Below are 19,786 nucleotides of genomic sequence, written 5' to 3' on the forward strand. Positions count from 1 at the left end.
TGATCGGTGCACACGCAGCCCGCGGCTCTGAGCAGCGGCGAGCGCTCCGACATCCGCTTGCACGTTGCTGCTGACATCAGCTGCTTAAAGTGGCACGGAGCAGACATATCTGAGGCGCTGGTAGGGTTGAGCTTTTAGACGTGCCTCTGAGGATTAAATAAGCAAATGTTTTTGAAAATGAGATGGGATGATCTCCGCCTGAAGTTGGTCAGTTCTTCCAAGGAGAAATTCCAGTGTAATAACACTTCAGAAGCAAAAATGTAGTGCGGGCCGTGGTATAACGGAAAAGAAATGAAACCTGAAGCCAGATGCTTAGCAGACAAAACTTTGTCAAAGGTTAAATATATACACACGATTATTCAAAATTACTTACAAATAGATAAACACGTCACTGAACTGAAGTCATCACGTACAGGTTGGAAATATTTTAATAAAGCCAAGAAAAGATTTACAGATGTCACAGTTGTGACGTTACAACAGGGTCACTATTTGCAGAATGTGTATAAATTACAAAGCTATGCAAATGCCTCATTGAACTTGAAATGTAAAAACACTGACATCCCGTTCAAAATGGTAAGAAATAAAGACTTGACGCTTTCAGGGGGAACCTGTGTAACTCCTCTCATTGCGCAAAGTGGTGTAATACTCTATTGGAAACTTTATTGGGACAGACAAAAACAGATTTGTTTTATGACCTTTAAAACAAAAGTACTATAATAACATTTTGCACTTGTACTGGTGATTTACTGAAAATAAGAAATAAATTAAACAAGACCTCAATTAAGATTTTTACCATAATTACTTTGTTAAATCACGTTTTTAAAAAATACACTGCTACAAGCTTCATAAATCTTGATCTTTGTATGTCTTTAAATGCAAGACACTTCAGGTTCTGAAAGAAGCAACTAAAACGTTAAAAAAAAAAAAAACCAGGATGCAAAACAAATGTTTCACAGAAAAAATTAAAATAAGTAAGCACTTAACTAAGTTTAACAGACTAGAGTAAACATATACACACTCCTCTACATGGATACAGACAAAATAATATACAATTTCAATATGGCTTCCTCTACAAGTCCTTTTAGAAAAGACCACAAAATATGTACATGACCACTGAAACAGAGTCCCCTTAATGTCTCAGTGCAATCTTCCAAGTAATACAAAGCCGTTTAAACCATCATCAGTGCTGGCCTGTGGGCTGACTGTCCCCTTGGCTACTAGAGCTGGAAGAATAGCTTTGGCCAGTGTTAACCTTGATGAAGTCATTGAGACCATCAAAGCCCTGGCTGAAGAGGAACTCCACATACCAGTTCCAGTATTTTCCAACCTGAGGACAGCAGAGTTTCTTTAAACCTGATTAACAATGAAAAACACTTCAACGGGCATCAGTACTCTCATTAATAAAATGGAAATTACCTTTATAGAAGCCAGGTCCACACGCTTCCTCTCTGGCCAGCACTGAAGAAAAAGTATAAATATTCATCATTTTACCTCTCCTTTAAATCTCAGAAGATCAGAGCTCATCGGTGCAGTTGGACCAAAAAAGGTACTTATTATTAATTTGGTGAAAACTCAGACCTAATGTAGCTCCCATGAATACCAAAATGTGACCCTGGATTAATGCATAATCCATAAAAGATACATGAATACCATATTCCCCTCCTTGTTCAACTTCAAAAGGTACAATAAAAAGCATTTTTACATCTTAATGCACATCTTTGGCCAGCTGTTGGTCATACGGCTAGCAACATTATTCTTCATGACATCAGAGTAGGTGTTAGCCTCAGTGTTATGAGTTTACAAAATGGTGTAGTCTGTCAGCAAGTACAAGACAAAATGTTTGTTTACTTTAGCTGGGACATGATTTCTTTACAGTGGGGTCCAGGCATTGGTGCACATCACCCATCACAGGAGAGTTTATTCACCCTAGGGTACATTTACATTTAGCCTAAAGAAAACTTGCTCCCTGCTCTGTGGTGTAAAATGAAATGGCAAGATTTTATACTCATTGTGCTCTGAATAATCTGGCCAAATCCTGCACTCTGACTTTAAACAACAAAAGTAGCTTTGACAAGTTCTCAAATCTTAAGATCATATGCTCACCTTCTGGTGAAACTCCAAGGCATACTTGAAGAAGGCTGGATGGTGAACAAGGTCAAAGGAGCTCCAGTGGTCGGGCACTTTGCTCTGGATCAGCTGACGCTCATCCACCTCAATTCCCGTGCCAGATAAGAATGACTTGGAATTCCACAGACAGCTCACCATGGCCACCAGGTGCTTGTTAAACTCCTGGTACGTGACTCTGCTTATGTGAAATGTTTGCTGCAATTTCAAGGAGATAAAATTCATTTCAGTTTCTCCAACGGACATGGGCGGAAGTGATACAGTACCAACCTACCACCCTTGTGAGGTAATAAGAGGCAAGAGAGGCCTAACATTGCATTAGACATATTAATAAAGTAAAACAAAGGAGTATAGAGAGTCTTTGTCCTTTTAGAATGATTTGCATACAGGATAGGCTTTGTTGGACCTCAGGGTAAGATATGACCTCCCCACCAGGCTCAGGATGGTAGAGAAAAACATCATCTTTAGGACAAGGTTAAGAGAAGTCTTCTCTTGGAATATGGTGGTAACAGGTTTCAACTGGTGTGGGTGTTGAATATCAGTTTGCATATGTTAACTAATGCATGTTTTGGATGTAATGGTGGCAAATACAAACAGTAGTATGCAAAACAGTGGTGTAAATACATAATCAATTCTTTGATTGTTAGTCTCCAGATGGTGCCTCAATAATGCTTGATAACGTTAACTTGCAATTAAAGATGGACCAGCCATTCTCTTTAACCAATTCTGAAGTCTGCATCTTCATTTTATATTTGAATGTTCAACTTAACTATCTGACTGGGGATTTAGGAATGACACTTGTTTCAGCAGAGTAAACTAGCACTCGCAGCTCTATGAGGTTTGTGTGCTCTGAGAGAAATGACCACAGTTCAAGCAGACTGAGCTTGTTCAATTTACAACAGGGTGCAACAAAAGGCAAAACATTCTGGTTTAATTTAGCGTACTCTTTACCAAACATTTTAAAATAAGTGTTTGTTCAAATTTGTGCATGTCAACTAACTAGAGAAAAGAAGGCAGTAATCCCCCCAACCTCTAGGAAAGAACATTTTACTGAGCCATGAAAGAGCTATACCAGACAACCTCAAGCACATTAGTATTTAAGTTTCAGTAAATAAAATTGGAAAGCCATCAAGTCAATATAATTGTTTATATCCAGAACATATAATTTGCAGACCAACAAAACTTAATTTCCCCTTAACTTACTCATACTACAGTGTAGTGACATGAAATTACTTTAGCCCAACACGTAATGTATTGTTGCCTTAAATGTTGCATTCAACATGTAGTTTGCTCCACAAATGACATATTTAGTTGTGCACGAGTAAATTCTGATAAATTATGGGATATCCTGGCTTGATCAAGCTGAGCAAAGTCTTTCCTGCATCAAACATTTACTTACAGGAACACCCTTTTAAAAACATGAATGACCAGGCTCTAGTTCATTCATGGGGATTTTTAAATGCTTCATATGCCCTGAGGCCTCTAACTAACCTTGGCTGTCCATCCTCCTGTCTTAAGCAGGGAAGAGAGAGAAACACCTTAACTTCTCCTCCTTTCCATTAAATATTATCATGGGTTCCTAAAGCACAGCTTAGAGGTCTAATTTATCCATTATTAGTGAATTATGCAAAAAGAAAACCCTTGCAGACAACCAGCTTGGTATTCATGTCACAACTGCATACTTATCTCACAACACAATCTCCTTATTACCTCTCTCTGCTGGCCCTGTTTTTTGGCCAGGGTCAGATTCTTCCGGTATCTGCGGGACAGAAAAAACAACACGCGTACTGTGAAGATCCAATCATCAAGAACACCCTTACATGAAAGAAACCAAGGCCATGAACAATTCAGTTTTCATGGTTGACAAGTCAGGCATTTATAAGGACAATTTAGTTAACAATCATTCAGTCTGGTTCATTGTGCTTACAAGCACAAAGACATTATGAGACACAACTATACCGCAAACCAGTGTTTAAAAAGGCATAGCCTACAATATGCAGAGGTAGCTCAGTTGTTAAAGTTCGCAAACTTGTAATCGGAAGGTTGCCAATTCAAGCTCCACCACCGCCAAGTTGCTGCTGTTGGGCCCCTGAGCAAGGCACTTAACCCTCAACTGCACAAGTTGTATTCAGTTATAATTATGTCGCTTTGGATAAAAGCGTCAGCTAAATGCCATAAATGTACATGCAATTAAGCTGAACTTTATAATGATACGAGTTCTCTGAGGAAAACCCTAGCAACAGAAGAAAATGAGCACCGCCTACCACACGCATGCACACACACACCATGCTTATTGAACCAGTCACTCCCCAACCAGACAGACACTCTCTCTATTCTTATTTATAGGGGTTGTTTGAAGTGATAACCATTCGAAGGCATCACGAAGGGTTGAATAATTAACCCTAAAACTGCCATTCAACAGCCGTTCAGAACCACTTCCCTGAAGCACAACCACCAGTATGTATGAGCAGCGGTTCTCGTCTCCCACGCTCCAGCAACAGGCCACCACAGGCACTTCACTTCCAAGACCCTGATTCTCAGCAGCCACATACAGTGTATTTGCCACCCAATCTAAGAAATGTCCGCTGCAAAAGTTCCCATCAGCTATGCTTAAATTTTTTATTTTTATTTTTTTTTTACATATTTTACTAAATCCTAAACATGATAACTGTATATGCACCAAATTATTTACATAAAGTATATAGAAAATCTAAAGCTGATATATTATGCAGTCAAGGATTACCTGTACATGATGTAACCCAGACGATCCACACTGACAGAATCAGTGGCAAGGAGAGCTGGGTAAAAAACATCAGCTGGGGGCATAATGACCAGAGGCAAGCCATACTTCACAAACATATCACACACCTAGAAACAAGGCCCGAAACACACACACACACGCTGGGTTATTAGAACTTCCAACTGCAACACAAACAACTCAAACCCATAAAAAAAGCAAGCAGCTTGGCTTACCGTCTCATAGAAAGCAAGTGTGTGGCTGAGGAGCAGCACATGACAATTCTCCAGGCGCAGGCCCTCAGCAGCCAGCCGTCCCACAAACCGCACCAGCTCTATGACTGTATCCATAAACCCAGACAGGGTCATGGTGCTGTGGAACGACAAACATGCCTGGGTTATTTTTTTCCCCCCCATGCTCTTTGAAGCAGGCTGACAAAAGGTAGCATACGGCCCAGAGTGGAATATAAAGTCCTAAATTACATTTAGTATACACCAGATGCGTCTCGCCTTTGCTTTCACTTTGCAGTCCTCAGACCACACCATATTGCCCTTAAGAACACCCGAGCCCAAAGCGTAACTGAGGGTGACCGCAAATTAGACCACCCCAGCCCAAAGCACAACTGAGGGTGATTGCATTGATGCATGACAAATTTAAGCAGTCAAATACGGTTTTGACCTTGCTCTTAATTCCTCCTTCAGCTGTGCACCCCAGTAATGTAATAATAATAATAATAATAAAAAAAAAAATCATCAAATCATCAGGCAGTGAGAGGCAGTACACTGAAGCAAGGGGACCATCCACCACACTTCATTACCCACAGTTCCACAGAGCACTTTCTAGAGAGAGAGAGAGATTATATATATATATATATATATATATATATATATATATATATATAAATAAAAGAAAAAAAATCTGACAGGGCATGACCATGACCTCGACTGACTGCAATTTCTTCTGAATTTACAGTGTCACATCTCGGAGGTGAAAGCAGTCATGATTAAAAGGCTTTTGATAATATGCACTTAACTATGGCATGGTCTCAAGCCTGCGTAATGTTTAAAAAGGCTCTTGGAGATGAAGATCTCATTTACAAGCAACTTCACCGGGAAACATGATTTTAAGATTGGAAGACCTGCAAATCTTTGGAAAATCAGCATAATTTAAATAACCCCCATGTTCTTCGAGTCAGCATCACATGTTGCCTACAGTTCATTACTCTGACACTAAGTAAACAATCACTATTCTTAAATCACCGATTGCTGATCCTGCATAAAATTCTATTTTAACTAAACAAACACATTCGGTATGTCATCATAAAATAGGAGTTTTACTCCCATCTGCATATTCACATTTTTGCCTGACTGGGAGGTCATTGCCAACACATGGCAAAATGTAATGCAAGAATTGTCAGGAGACAGGGATGCTCACACTGTGCCGTTGCTGTTGAGGCTGATGTCCAGACCGTTCTCCAGAGCGTTGATGGAGTGCCAGGTCAACCACTTCAACAGCATGCTGTTCAGACACTCGAGGACGCTACACTGGTGGAGCAGTATGACACAACGTTCAGAGAGAAGACTGGAGAAGGAACCAAAAGCCATTCTTCCCGGTACCATGAACATGATCAAAGCACACTTCATGCAAAATAAATGCAGTCTTTACAGTCTCAGTCTTTACAAATTTATGACAATCACCAAGATCACCACAACACCACCACGTAAATCATCTGTGTTTCCATTATGTTTAATGTAAGCAATGCCATCTGAAAAACAAGTGAGAAAGAAAGATCAGACACATACCTTAAAGAACACAGAAGAGGTGAAGTAGAGTTGCATCAGTGGCTCAAAAAGAAGCATTCTGATATCTGTAGATAATGAACAGAAAATATATTCTAACTGTTCACACAATACTCATAATAAGGGTAAACAACAACAACAACAACATTTAACAGATATATGAAGTCAGAGAAACCAGTGGGAGGCAACACACACTTTCAGACTCTACCCCAGTCTAACCAAGTGCAATGATGCAACAGCCCAGCAAACAAGAGGACCCATATTACATTACTGAGCCCAAGCTTAACTATAAAGTCAAACATCCTAGCATTAGAGATATGCTTTAGAGATATTAGAAGCATTAGAGATACGCTTTAAACAGGCCTGGGTTGAAGGCTGCATAACCACACCGCTGGAACTAACCAGATCCTCCATCACAGTTACAGCATATGCCCTGCAGACAAGCACTGAAGGATCTGCTGAAATGTTGAGCATGACAGGCATCTGAGAGAACAGCCCAGTGGTACTTACGGTGACTGGGCATCAGGGGAACGTGGCTGAGCAGGTCCAGGACCTGGGAGCGCAGCAGTGAGCCATCCCACACGCTCAGAAACTTGTAGAGGAAGCTCTCTGTGCTGAGGAAACTCTCCTGAGAAGCACAAGGGAGCACATGGCCTCAAGACAGAAACCTCTCACATCAATTAGCACAGAGAACAGGCGCTACTGCTATTAAAGTGGCCTGACAGAGGCACCAGTAGGAACAAGAGAGAGAGATACAGCTGAAGAGGGAAAAGTGGACTAAAAGGAAAGTTTGTTCTGCAGGACAACTCCTTGACAAGCTTGGCCCATGAACACCTCTTCTAACATAACCGTGCTTCGGCTCAACTAGACCGTCTGGATTTTCGAACCCAAACAAGTTTTACCTGGAGGAACTGCTGTGAGGAGAGGATGGTAGCGAGAAAGCGCGAGGCCTCAGTCTGACTGTCCGAGTCCCCGTCCACAGGGCAAAGCAGGAACTCTACCCCAAAATAAAACAAAGTTCTTTACTGCAAACCTACAACGCCAGCTCACATCAGAGAGGAAGACAACAAACCGAGCAGGCCAAATCCGCTTGGGTGGCGAGGTGGGTTTAGTTCATCCTAAAACAGGGTGAGGGCTTGTCATACCCTCCTGCAGTGAGTAGCCGAGCCAGAAGTTGAGGCGCAGGAAAGCAGACTCATCCTGTACACAGTCCAGATAATGGAGTGCCAGAGAGCATCCGAGGAGAGACCCCATTTGGGCTGGCAGCTGAAACAAAAGTTATACTCTGAGTACCAAGGAACACAACCCCTATTCCAAATGCATTACCACAGCAGCATCCTCAGCTGTAGGTTTCACAACAAATGGAACCGATCAAATTTATATTTATCCATGTTTTCGGCATTCTTGAGAGCTGATTCAATTTAATACAATGGACACAGATGGCAAGAGTCATAGACGCAAAGCATAAACCACAATTTTTAATATACTCAATTATTCAGAATTTTCCCCCCCCAATGTCATTTTTGTACACTATGCAATTTTGGTCCATGTCATTTTTGTCAATGTGCAAGCAGCTGCTTCTCATTGTGAGCACTTGAGCACATAAATAAATAAACAAATAAATAAATAAACAAATAAACAAACAAACAGTGACAGATTGTGAATGGGCATGGCATGCTCCTTCCATAATCAAGGAGAAAACTTACGATTCATTAGAGGAAAAGACTGGTTTTAATCTAGGCAGCTGTGGCAATAAGGAACCAAGACCCTTTGCTGTAGGCATAACTGATTTGCCTTCAGTGCATGATTTCAGTCCGTTGGCACTGCGCACATGAACTGTGCACTCCAACCCTAAACCACCTGTACCATAAAAGTAGTCCCATCTTGTTGCACATGTTGGATCAACAAACTGGGGAAAGAATGTTCGTAGCATGAAGCATAAGGATGACATGTCTTACACAGTTGAGGTTTATACGGTCTGACCCTACTCTGCCACCTATCTGTGAGCAATCTGTTGTAATTAAACTGACGAAGTTCTCTCATATCACATCACCTGGCGATAAATTATGAGCCATTTCTGTTTTTAGCAGTAAGCAATGCAAATGTAATAAAACACCACATGCAACAAACCTAAGTCAAAACGGTCAGACTAACAGTCAAATGTCATACACACACACACACAGCAGAGTAAGACAGCTCTTTACAGTTGTCTTGTGATGATGGAGCTCCACCAAGAGACCAAAGAATAAAACTGCACCCCAAATTAACTTAAATAAGGACTGTTATGATTAAGTCATCTTTTTACTGACATCCACCCTTTTATTCACAAAGGATCATTTCCCACATGACCTGTTATCTATGCTAGCTTTTTTCTATACTATTTCCAAATTGTGAAGTCACCTCAACCAAATAAGTGGGTACTAAACCACTCTGTGTGTGTGGGTGTGTGTTTTAACCCCTCTACAACCCTTCCTGGTAATTTACAAAGCAAACTATTCGGGATGTTTTGAAACTAAAGTTCTTTTAGCCAGAGTGTGCTTTTATCCCATCCGAAACTCCTGGTGATGGGAAAACAGCATGGGCCTCTAAATGTTTTAGAGCACTAAAACAGCTTAGGAATATTAATAATCATCAAACTTTACAGGCATATATAAGAGATTTATAAATTGCAGACATATCAATTATGCCTATAACAGCCCTAAAGACAGATATACAACCAATGTGTGTAAAGAATATCCAAATTCATCCTAAGACTAATGTTTCAAGGTGTGAAAATGGTGAAAGGCTTTGAGTGTTATTACCTCTATATTGTGGATGTTTTGGAGCAACTCGGTAAAGGAACGCAGTTCCTGCAGTTGGAAAACTGTTTTCTTAGAGTTGGTGTAAAACGATGAGCTCAAGGGAGGCACCTCCAGGTGATCCAGTTTCTGTGATTGGTCAAACAGTCGTTACATTCTATAGATATTAATTCTATGTGTGTATAGCATTCTAACCATGTAAAAATTCTTTAAAATGCTTTAAGCATCTCACCCTTTTTCTTGAGACAGGCTTCCCTTTCACCCCCAGAGAGAGGCTATGATCGGCCATCATTTGAGTCCTGTTCTTCCGCTGTACAGCACTCAGAGCCGCTTTCCAGGTGGAATTGTGATTCTTAAAGCCAGTCTTGAGAAAGAAAGAAGAAAAAAAAAACACAAAAAAGACCAACTGGTATGTCAGACATGGAGATTTCCATCACAGAGTTAATATTACCACTCTTTAAGGCAGATACACTGACCCTCAATCTCGACGGCACAGAAAGCGTCACCAGCTCAGGACGAAAAACTTTGTAGAGGGCCAGCAGCTGCATAAGAAAGGACTGCTTGCCCTGTTGGAGAGCACAGAACAAGTATGATGCTCACAAACATGGAGCAGACAAATCCTTCATAAACACATTCTCATCTCAACCTGGAACTGAATGTCACCACATCAAGGGCCGGTACAAAATAGGAAAACGTAATGTGAAAAATTCACTTGTGCTTAACCTTCAGCAGGTTTACTACTGAAGTCAGAGAAGAGGTTAAACAAAAATTCCTTTACCATTCGAGTCTGAATCTCCAGCAGTTTTCTCACTCTGAAAGGCTGGACTGTGGAAAACAGCAAAGGCAGACAGTGCATTATATTTACACAGGTGATGTGCACAAAAGCATTCAGGGGAATTAATACCTTCCCACCAATTTATTCATGAAATCAGAACCTTACCATGCTCCCTCATTGTTAAGAGGTACAACAAGTGGCAGATGAAAGGACACTGAAACGAAAAATAGTTCTTAAGAAATTAGAAAAACAGTTCAAAAGAACATGTGCTAAGACCAGAAGCAACATAGCTTGTGTCATATCAGAGTAGCTTTATTAATACAGGATAAGGCATGAAAGACAAAACTCAACGCACCAGATTCTCTTCAGTCAAAAAGCTGAAAATAAAGCCATAGACAGCTCTCAGGTGGTCTTTGCAGTCAATAAGGTCAAAAACAGTGAGAACCCATCGAAGAAAAAGAACCTTGAGGAGGGAAAAAAATAGGAGCTTGAGCATTTTCCCCCCTCTAAAGTTAAATAGTATATGCACATTACTGATATACAAGCTTTCTCAACAGCGTTTTACCTGAGCGTTCAGTGGCATTTTTCCTACACACAGCCATGACATTCCTCGTACAATGGCTTCTTGAGGTACTACTGAAGCAGGTATCAGAAACTTCAGAATGCGAGAACAGGTCACACTACCTGTGTAATGGAGAAAACACAAACACTAATGCAATCCTGCTCTAAACTATCAACAGCTTCAGAAGTGCAGAATCCTTTTTTTTTTATTAGCATTAAAAGTGTGATGGTTGCTTAAGTGTTAAGAAAGTTTTTTAAATAACTTGAATAGTAATAATTAATAACTTAAGTAATAATAAGTTGCATTTATATAACATCTTTAGACCTTAAACACAAAGGGAATCAGTATTAGGATGACCTTACCTGCACGGAGACTTAATGCCAGGTCTAGAAGCAAGGAGACAGCCTCTGGAGGGAGACCCTGACTAAGGGCAATTGTCTCCACCAGAACCAAGTTCCTCTCCAGTGCATCATTTCCTCTTACAACGGTGCCTTCCTGCACTATTAAACATAAGCAGAGAAACCAAAGGTTTGGTGGATTTACATGGAGATAATCTCATTCACCTTAGTTTGTCTGGTTACTGGTATGTCTTCACATAGTCAATAATGACTAGTAACCCTATAGTGATAAATGAAAAATAAGACATGACAGCCTGGATCGCTGCTTGTGGTTACGGAAAGATTTGTTGTCGTTTGTCGTACTGGTAATGCGCATAATTCTCATGAGGAGTGCCCTGTTCCAGTCACAAATTGACAGTTCTGGTCGTAAAGAGCAACAGTTTATACTCATAGACCTCTGTTTTAATTTAGCTACAGTGAATTTCTTAAGAAAGAGTTTAATTAATGACTGTTCATAATGCACAAGCATTCAAGGGACAATGCAAACAACTAACCTATTTTACCAGCTCACTCTAACCCGCATATAAAATGTGTTTGCCGGTTAACTAAGTCTAACAGCTGAGAACCAGCTAACCAGCTGTTACATGTCACATTAACTTAACTTTTATCAAATTGTGTCTTCAATAGTTTGCTAGCCAGCTAACGTTATGAAAACCAAGTTAGCTAGGGTAGCTAACTAGCTATCTTGGTCATCTTGGTAGGTAGTTAGCTAGGCTAACAAGCAAATCCTAACCAGCATAATCTATTGCTGAGTTTGTTTTCCTCGTTTGTGAAATCTTATTATTGTTATTATTCAATTATCTAAACGATTATGAGCTAAACTACCTAAACGTTAGCTAACGCTAGCTAGCTATTTTGTATTAAAATGCTTACTTGCTAGCTAGCGTTAGCCATCCGAACTTCAAGATTTCTTACCTTGGGAAAGGTAGTTCAGCGCAAACTGAAAGGGATTTCTCTCCCCTTTCTTCCTCACATTCTCCGCCACCCGTAAACTCCGGTTGCTTGAAGCAGAGCCAGGAGACTGTAATTCTCCGGAGGTCTCCAAAGCTAACCCCGACAGGTTAGATGCGCCTGCCATCGCGCTACATAGCTAACCGCTAACTCCGTTCGGCCTGACGCCTCTTTCCTCCCTCACACAATTCAAACAAAACCCCGACCCTCCGCGCGACCGTTTGGACATGCGCACTAGATTGCCTCCGCCTTTGTATGAAAGGTGACTTGGGTTTTATCAGAATAACGTCAATGGTGTGCATTTCTCGGGGAGTGTGGTAAAAAAAAATAAAATAAATTAACATCAGATTTAAAAACAAAGCAAAAGTAGATCTGGCAGCTTACCAGGTTCGGGCGTATGAGTTATTCCCGTAGATGACGTTTCTTGTAGAGACTTTACATTTGTTTATTTAGTATTTATTTATTCTTTTTTTTTTTGCTCTTATGTAGTATGACATCAATACTGACGTCACTTAAGTAAAAAAAAATAATGAATAATCTATAATTAATAAATTAATATGTTTATAAATAAATAAATAGAATTATAATGATTCTAAGGATAGGGGTGTCTTTATTGAACAACGTCTTACAAGTAACATCTAATAAATCAATGTGGTAAAGATAAAAATGGAGGCGACGCTGGTGAAATTGCCTCCTTTATAAAAAGAAAATAATTTAAAAAAAAAAACAAAACACTCTCAGACTAACGCACACAAAACAATATTTTTTCACAAAACAGAAAAGTGAGATGAACAAACAGGTTACATTTTCATGATTGGGGTTCACCTGAGACAAGGGATTTGGATCATCATGCACTGAAACTGGACTACGAGACAGGAAGCTTCCTGTGATATAGATCTACTGGAAAAGGTAAAAACTATAGAAATCAAACAGCATTCTTGGACCAAATTTAAACAGTCATGAAATTAATTCCAGGATGTGAATTCCTTTCCATTCCATAATGAAAAGAATTTTTAAGTAATATTTTGCAATTAGGAAGCCATTACATACATACAGGTTGTAAATAATTGTCAGTCTAGGGTGCTGAAAATCAAAATCATAATCAAAATCAATGATAAGCTTTTAAAGCTAATATTACAGTGTCATATTAATATTAGTAAAGGTCAGTGTTAAGGAAATGCCGAAAGAATGACAAAAGTGACCAACAAAGACAACAGTCTCATCTTCGGCCACGGAGCTGTGTGTGTTGCCACAGTGGAGATTATTGACTTATTGAGTTCATGTTTAGGATGTGGTTTCTAAACAAAAATCTTGAAATCAAAAACAATGTGGAACGGCATTTACGGGGATGAAAAAAAAAAAAAGAAAAGAAAAAAAAAATCACATTGTGTCTATAACTGTCTTTTTTGAAACACAATCTGCTATTCAGAAATCGTCCATGCCTCTTCTTACAGCTACTGCAGTCAGAAAAAAAAGAAGCTAAGAAAGTTTTACTTTATTCTTTTCCTGAGCGTTGATCTGCTCTTCTCTCCTTTCCTCCCTCTCGGGTCGGTCCTCACTCTGACGAGCAATCAGGAGTCGGCAGGTAAGGAGAATGCCGAAGACCAGCGCATGGGCGTAGCGCTTGAGAGGATCTCCGACCAGTTGGTGGAAGAAGAGCACAGCTAGCATGACCAGGAGCAGCAGGAAGTTGGCCACATCCTTTGGTTTCCCAGGTACAAGTGTCAGGACCACGCCGCATCCCACTTCAAGAGTGCCAATAATCTTGCGGAGAAGCACTGAGGTTATGCCCATCTTTTTCAAGGCAGGCAGGGCCTTGGCATAACTCTTATAGGCCCTTTTCTAAATAAAAATAATAATAATTAAAAAAAAAAAAAAGAGCAAAAAAATGTAGTTGAACAATAGTACATTTACGTTTTCAGCTTTTTAGCACATGCTTAAAGAAATATCTATATTGTCATACTTGAAAATACTAGAGGAGCGAGTTGGGAAACGCTGCTTTAAACAATAGGCATTCGAGTAGCTTCTAATATTCCTACACGTTAGCTGGTTCCACTTTCTGAAGTCTTGGTTAATGGTTTTAGGGGAGTCTAACATCAGGATGTTAACCAACGTCTGCTCTGCACCAGTATCAGCAGGTGCATGGTAGAATTTGCTCGAAAGCGCCGCCATTGCTACTGAACGCTATGGCGCCAGACGTTGATACATAGCTCCCGAGGGCCACATTTGGACAAAGCAATAAAAGGATACTTATATGAATAATGATACTCCATAAGTCCAGCGCTGACATTCAGAGCAAACGGTTTAGACCGCACTGTAGGACCTCTAGCACCTCGCTAGTTGCACGGTTCATATGAGACAAATGTTGCGGCAGAGTTCATTGTATCTTACAAGACTTTATCATCGGTGTTATAGCTTTTAGCTGCCTTAGAAGTCTGTTTTTATGCTATTGTCGGTTATGATGGAGTCGTCTTTTCTAGGTTTTTTTAATTTTTTATTTCGACTTAAGTACATTTATTCAAGTGATTTAATTACAGGCGTCCCAGCTAGCCAGTAATAAAAATAACCAAATCCTTGGCCAACAAAATAGGATTCTGATGTTGTTTAAAGGTATTCACTTAAGAGAAAAGAAAAATCTTTATGTTTATTCGCAATTGTCTATCGAACAATGAACATCTTGCCCAGGGCAGCCGCTGCATTTGGCCAGTAGCCTAGAAGTGCTGTAAATTACGGACACTTACCATTTCATTGTATGCATCCTTGCTTAGTCTTGGTGTGAGTTTAATCGTACCCATGAAGACAAAAAAAAGACCCAGCGCAAAAGAGAGCGCGACAATGGTTATCGTCCTTGGCGAGGCCATCTTCGGTCAAGTCTAGTTACGACTAACATCCGTTGTCTCCCCCTCGCTTCGGTGTCCTGGAGATGCTGGGGGGGATGGTATAAAAAAAAAAAAAATCAAATATGGTGCTATACCATCCGGTTCCGTTCCCTGCTCCACTGCGGACGCCAGAGGGCGGTGTTGGAAACAAACTCACATTCTTTCAATTTGCAGGCCATTTTCAGGAATCACGGAAATCACACTTGCATGGACCATGCTCTGTTAGTAAGATCATAACCGAGTCCTGGAGACACCCTTAATTTGAAGAAAATTATTCTTCCACTTTTTTGATGCTAGGGGCAATGTTTTGCTGCCTAAACATTCTCGCAGATCATTACACCCCTTCATGGAAATAGGATTTGGGAGATCCCTAAGGGCAGTTGCCCCTTTCAGCAAGATAATGTGCCTTGCCACACTGTAAAAAAAAAAAACTGGTCAACAAACCCCAGTTCAACACTTCCTAAGATTGTTCTGGTGAATAATGCACACGGTGATCCATAGAAAAAAACCCAAAACAAAACCCTCAGAGAATGTTTTTATGAATCTTAGCCATCACGGTTCCATTTTACCAACACCTATAAAAAGCACGGATTGTATTTAAAAAAATTCTTTTTAATTAAAAACATAAAAAAATGCAATGATCTCAGTTGAGGTTTTAATAGGTATAATTGATCAGGCTCTCCATGTCATGAATATGCGTACACAGTGTTAAACCACTGTGACGTAAGTAAGTCAGAACAGTAAATAAACTAAAATAAACAGCACCATATATGTTTATCTAGTGTTATTGTGCAAAGGTCTTGGCCCCCACTGCAGAGATAGACTGGAGGCCCTTATTATTTAATTCTTTTTGAAATGTATGATCTCCACCTGGGAAAGGCCCCTCCCCATCACTGCACCACTTTTCAAAATATTGTTTGTTGTGCATCATTGACATGTGAATATGCATGAAAATACAATTTGTGTAATTGAAAATGAGATATAATTATATCTTCCCATCTTCTGCATTACAGCACATGAACAGGAAAATACTTGAATAAAAACTGCCACTTTAACTGCATTTTGAAAGGTAGTAGAAAGTCCATTTAACAAATGCTTTAAAAATATCCCACAAAAAAAAAAAATTTTTTTCATTTAGAATTAAAAATGCATTACCGATGTTACTATAAATTCATCTGGCCTACTTTTTTAAGTGACTTACTCAGATGTACTCCCTAAATAGCAACATGTGTTACATGATTAGGAAAAATGCTTTGTTCCCTTATTTAAAATTGCTGGAAAGCATTATGAGTCCTATAAATCCTGATTATCCAGGACATCTCAGACGTCATGAGTCAGATCTGTTCTGGAATCCATCCCTTAAAGGACAAAATATTTGAGCTTGTAGGTTCTGAAGAGGTCTTTGCATTACATCATCTCCTTCTGTCCTCCTATCTCAGTCTTCTCACTCCTCTGGTCCTGTCGGCCTTTTAGAGCCAAAAGTGCTTTTCTGTAAAGAGCTACCAGAAAACAGGCAAAATAAACAAATAAATATCTGTTGAAATTCTAGATCAGGGCTAACAGTTATTTTTTTAAGTTCTAGATTTATTCAGAATGTCTTTTGGGCAGGTCTGATCAAGTAGCATTAAGATGATATGTGAGGGACCGAAGATCAACTGACACTCACCGAACGTGGCAGACAGGTCAGTCGGCTGCGTATAAGCTGCCAGTATCTTTTCTGTGTTTATCTTATTTCTCCTTTTCCCCTTCACCACCTTTCCCTGCTTCTCTTGTTCGTTCCCTGTAATAGGATCTCATGTCAACAGTCAGCCCGTCATGCAGATCCTCGACTTAGAACAGCACACAGCGTAAAGTGGACAGCATACGTTCATCCGGTTTACAGTCATCACCGCTCAGGGATCCTGGACGAGCCAAGGTCTCCTCCTTCAGCTTCACGTTGCACTTCAGCTTCCCACGTCTCCGTGGCAACAGGGTACTGCTGGCTTGTTCTTTTTCACTGTGGTCCTGCTGCTCGGCCTTGTGCCCTTCTGCATCCTCTTCCTCTTCATCGTTTTGACTTTTGATCTTAACCCCCACTTTCCTCTTTGTCTTCAGTTTTGTTTTCAAGGAGCTCTCCTATAATTGGATTACATAGTTCAGTGAAGTGCCAAGAATGCAATTTATGAATGTTGGCTTAAAAAAAAACAAAAAAACACCACACAACAACAACCTTTGATTTCTACTTAACCCTTTACTTTACCATTTGAAAAACATCTCTGATTGGTTGTGGAGCAGTCCTGTTACTTTCTATTTCCAGCACTGCTTGTCCCTGGCTGAAATCCATGTCACTGGCCTTTACTCTGCAGATGGAAGCACCGGTAAACTCATGCTCACATATATAGTGTATCGCCACCAGTGAGTCCCGCTTCACTTCCTGTGGCTCCTGCGCACGCAGCAACCCTCACCTGTCGTCCTTGTTCTTCTTCCTCCTTTTCTTCCTGTTCCCCCTCCTCTCTCTGTCCTCTGCTCCTGGGGGCCTTCTCAAATCTCCGATGACACGGGTGCAGAGTTCTGAGTAGTCCAAGCAGACTGCCCGCAGTAGCCATGTGATCCCTCGCAGTGTCTTCCTGTCTGACCACTGGCGCGCATCCATTAAGGCTGAGCACGACTCCTTTGCAAGGCAAAACGTTTTATTGTTTGTGCAACTCTTCCAGCAGCTAATTAGCCTATGTAAATAAAATGGTGGCCAATGATAAGGAATACTGTAGGTTTCGTTTTCGACCAAGTTACTCTACAGGGACATTCTGACCCAGGTTATGCATGCACCAGGTGCCACGTTATTCTATAATGTAGTACAATACTTACAATGTGACACAGAGATCGGCTTCGATTCACCAGCTTTTCCAGAGACAGAATCTCAATCAGTTCAATTCCCAGCAAGGCACTCATTTTGTCCTGTTTATTGGCTAACCTGTAAAAAGAAGCAGCAACTAGAATTGTTTTAATTTGGAACTAGTATGCACAACCGATATAATTCTACTGCTGTAACCTATATGGTCACATGGAATAAATGGCTAACTGAAAATTCGGATGACGCAACCGAGCTTGAACACGTGTATGTCAGCAAAAATCACTGCTTACACTAATAGGGGCTTTCCAGCCACCCTGGGATGCCTCAGCATGTCTGTCAGGAGCCCTCTGACCTCTGTCATTCTCTGTCTGTCACTTGAGTCCACCACAAAGATGATTCCATGGGCCTGGGCATAGTACTCGGACCAGGAGACACGAGCCTCAGGGCCTCCACCCACATCCAGCAAGTTAACAAGCATGTTCTCCACCCTCAACTCATTGCAGACACATCCTTGAGTAGGGCCCACATCTCCAGTGGGAGCTAAAAAAGGGCGATAGCGGAAACTATTATATAGTGTTAACTTCACAAACGTATAAGCATGATTTCCGTATGTATTTGTTTGGCACGTGCTTACTTCTCAACATGCCTCTGACACACGAAGTTTTTCCGGCCTTGTCGAGACCCACCACGAGCACAGTAACTTTCCTGAGGGAACATAAAAGGTGTACATTCACAATTTCAATTCAACCTGCCATTCACACAACTAAGCAGTCTCTTTCTGATAAGCACAGAAGCAGCACAACTAAAGTCAGAGAGCATTGATTAGATCCGTGGGCCTGTACCTCATGGGTTGCTGAATGCTGGAGACCCAGTTGCAGCAGTTGCTCATCAGATTGAACATACTGAGCTGAGGAAGGGAGCAACTGTGCACCAGCTTCTCCTTAAATCAAACATGCACAAAGCAAGCGCAGTAGGCTTCCAGTCAACACAGTATATACATAGCAAAGAGAGGTCACAAACTATAATGTCACCTGGTTTGGGCATTAACTCTAGGAGACTGAGTTCTTCAGACAAAGCTAACTTCCATTCATAACTCAACAACTTTCTGAATGTTCATGTGCTTCAATGTTTATTGCCTGCAATGCTATATGCAACTTTTAATCTACCAGGACATGTGCGGTATAATTTTCTGCACATTTTCCTTATGTCACATAAACTTTGTTTAGCTTTTTGTAAGTAAAGCATTTTGGGATATCAGAACTAAAATAAAAGGTGGTACATAAAATAAATATTTATTTTTATGATGCTTATTAGAAATTCGATGTGTGAGACACAAAAATACAAAAACATGTTTTTCACTGGTTTATATATATATATAAATAAAAATTGCCCAATTTAGAATAACACAAAGAAGTCTTATAGTTAAAACAAGCACACACCACTAATCACAAACAACGAGTGCACAACAGACACTGCCAAAGAATCAATTAACCACATAACCTCTACCCCTGGCAAGGTTTTGATCATGTTTAGATATTCCCAGTCTGCTCCATTCCCCCTGTGCAAATAAATGACCTTAATCACAACAGCACATGCCCTGGTCAGACATGAGCGTTATCCCCTTCGACGTACATCTGCTCAGTGTCAGTAAGCTCCTAAAGACCAGTCTGAGGCCATTATGCTGTCCCATTTCTGCCCACACTGACCCCTTTCCCAGAATCATGCACTATTCCAATGGAACAATGGGAAATGATTAGCGCATTACAAGCACTAATGTATATTAAGTACATTCGAAACATCGCCACTGAATAATGCAAATCTTAAGGTATTGACCCATAAAAGAACAACTAGGCTGAGAGGTCATATTACTGATATGAAGAGATACACCTGAGAAGCAAAACCCTGTGTGCAAACAAGCTGAGAAAAGGTGCAG

At 40.5% G+C, this 19,786-nt stretch overlaps 3 protein-coding genes across 3 annotated transcripts; all 3 read right to left on the reverse strand.

Moving 5' to 3' along the window:
* Positions 1-410: 410 nt before the first annotated feature.
* Positions 411-12,352, reverse strand: cenpi (centromere protein I). The gene is made up of 20 exons (XM_027022595.3): positions 12,109-12,352; positions 11,158-11,295; positions 10,799-10,917; positions 10,589-10,696; positions 10,399-10,447; positions 10,237-10,283; positions 9,935-10,024; positions 9,691-9,822; positions 9,462-9,587; positions 7,806-7,926; positions 7,563-7,657; positions 7,171-7,288; positions 6,664-6,728; positions 6,296-6,405; positions 5,098-5,233; positions 4,868-4,992; positions 3,835-3,883; positions 2,104-2,322; positions 1,417-1,458; positions 411-1,327 (listed from the first exon to the last, which is right to left on the reverse strand). Exons 1-20 carry the CDS (start codon positions 12,269-12,271, stop codon positions 1,181-1,183), a joined length of 2,199 nt encoding a protein of 732 aa, XP_026878396.2. The 5' UTR covers positions 12,272-12,352; the 3' UTR covers positions 411-1,180.
* Positions 12,353-12,734: 382 nt separating this feature from the next.
* Positions 12,735-15,292, reverse strand: tmem35 (transmembrane protein 35). Its single transcript, XM_027022585.3, has 2 exons — positions 14,886-15,292; positions 12,735-13,986 (listed from the first exon to the last, which is right to left on the reverse strand). The coding sequence occupies exons 1-2, from the start codon at positions 15,003-15,005 to the stop codon at positions 13,624-13,626; spliced, it is 483 nt and encodes a 160-aa protein (XP_026878386.1). The 5' UTR covers positions 15,006-15,292; the 3' UTR covers positions 12,735-13,623.
* Positions 15,293-15,661: 369 nt separating this feature from the next.
* arl13a (ADP-ribosylation factor-like 13A) lies at positions 15,662-18,822 on the reverse strand. Its single transcript, XM_027022582.3, is given in 10 exon segments — positions 15,662-16,522; positions 16,690-16,803; positions 16,889-17,138; positions 17,263-17,362; positions 17,468-17,673; positions 17,868-17,973; positions 18,144-18,393; positions 18,488-18,558; positions 18,696-18,777; positions 18,780-18,822. Coding segments are annotated over 10 exon segments (1,299 nt in total). The 5' UTR covers positions 18,808-18,822; the 3' UTR covers positions 15,662-16,430.
* Between the last annotated feature and the right edge of the window lie 964 nt (positions 18,823-19,786).

Source organism: Electrophorus electricus, chromosome 16 (assembly GCF_041902795.1).
Source record: "Electrophorus electricus isolate QZ-2024a chromosome 16, ASM4190279v1, whole genome shotgun sequence".
Classification (NCBI taxonomy): domain Eukaryota; kingdom Metazoa; phylum Chordata; class Actinopteri; order Gymnotiformes; family Gymnotidae; genus Electrophorus; species Electrophorus electricus.

Excerpts from the sequence above, each read along its gene's own strand:
- cenpi (XM_027022595.3), bottom strand. The coding sequence starts at position 12,271 with ATGGCAGGCGCATCTAACCTGTCGGGGTTAGCTTTGGAGACCTCCGGA. Across the intron at positions 3,884-4,867 it reads CTGGGTTACATCATGTACAG|ATACCGGAAGAATCTGACCC; the intron begins GTAATCCTTGAC and ends TCTGTCCCGCAG. Across the intron at positions 2,323-3,834 it reads AACAGGGCCAGCAGAGAGAG|CAAACATTTCACATAAGCAG; the intron begins GTAATAAGGAGA and ends TTGAAATTGCAG.
- tmem35 (XM_027022585.3), bottom strand. The coding sequence starts at position 15,005 with ATGGCCTCGCCAAGGACGATAACCATTGTCGCGCTCTCTTTTGCGCTG. Across the intron at positions 13,987-14,885 it reads AGGATGCATACAATGAAATG|AAAAGGGCCTATAAGAGTTA; the intron begins GTAAGTGTCCGT and ends ATTTTTATTTAG.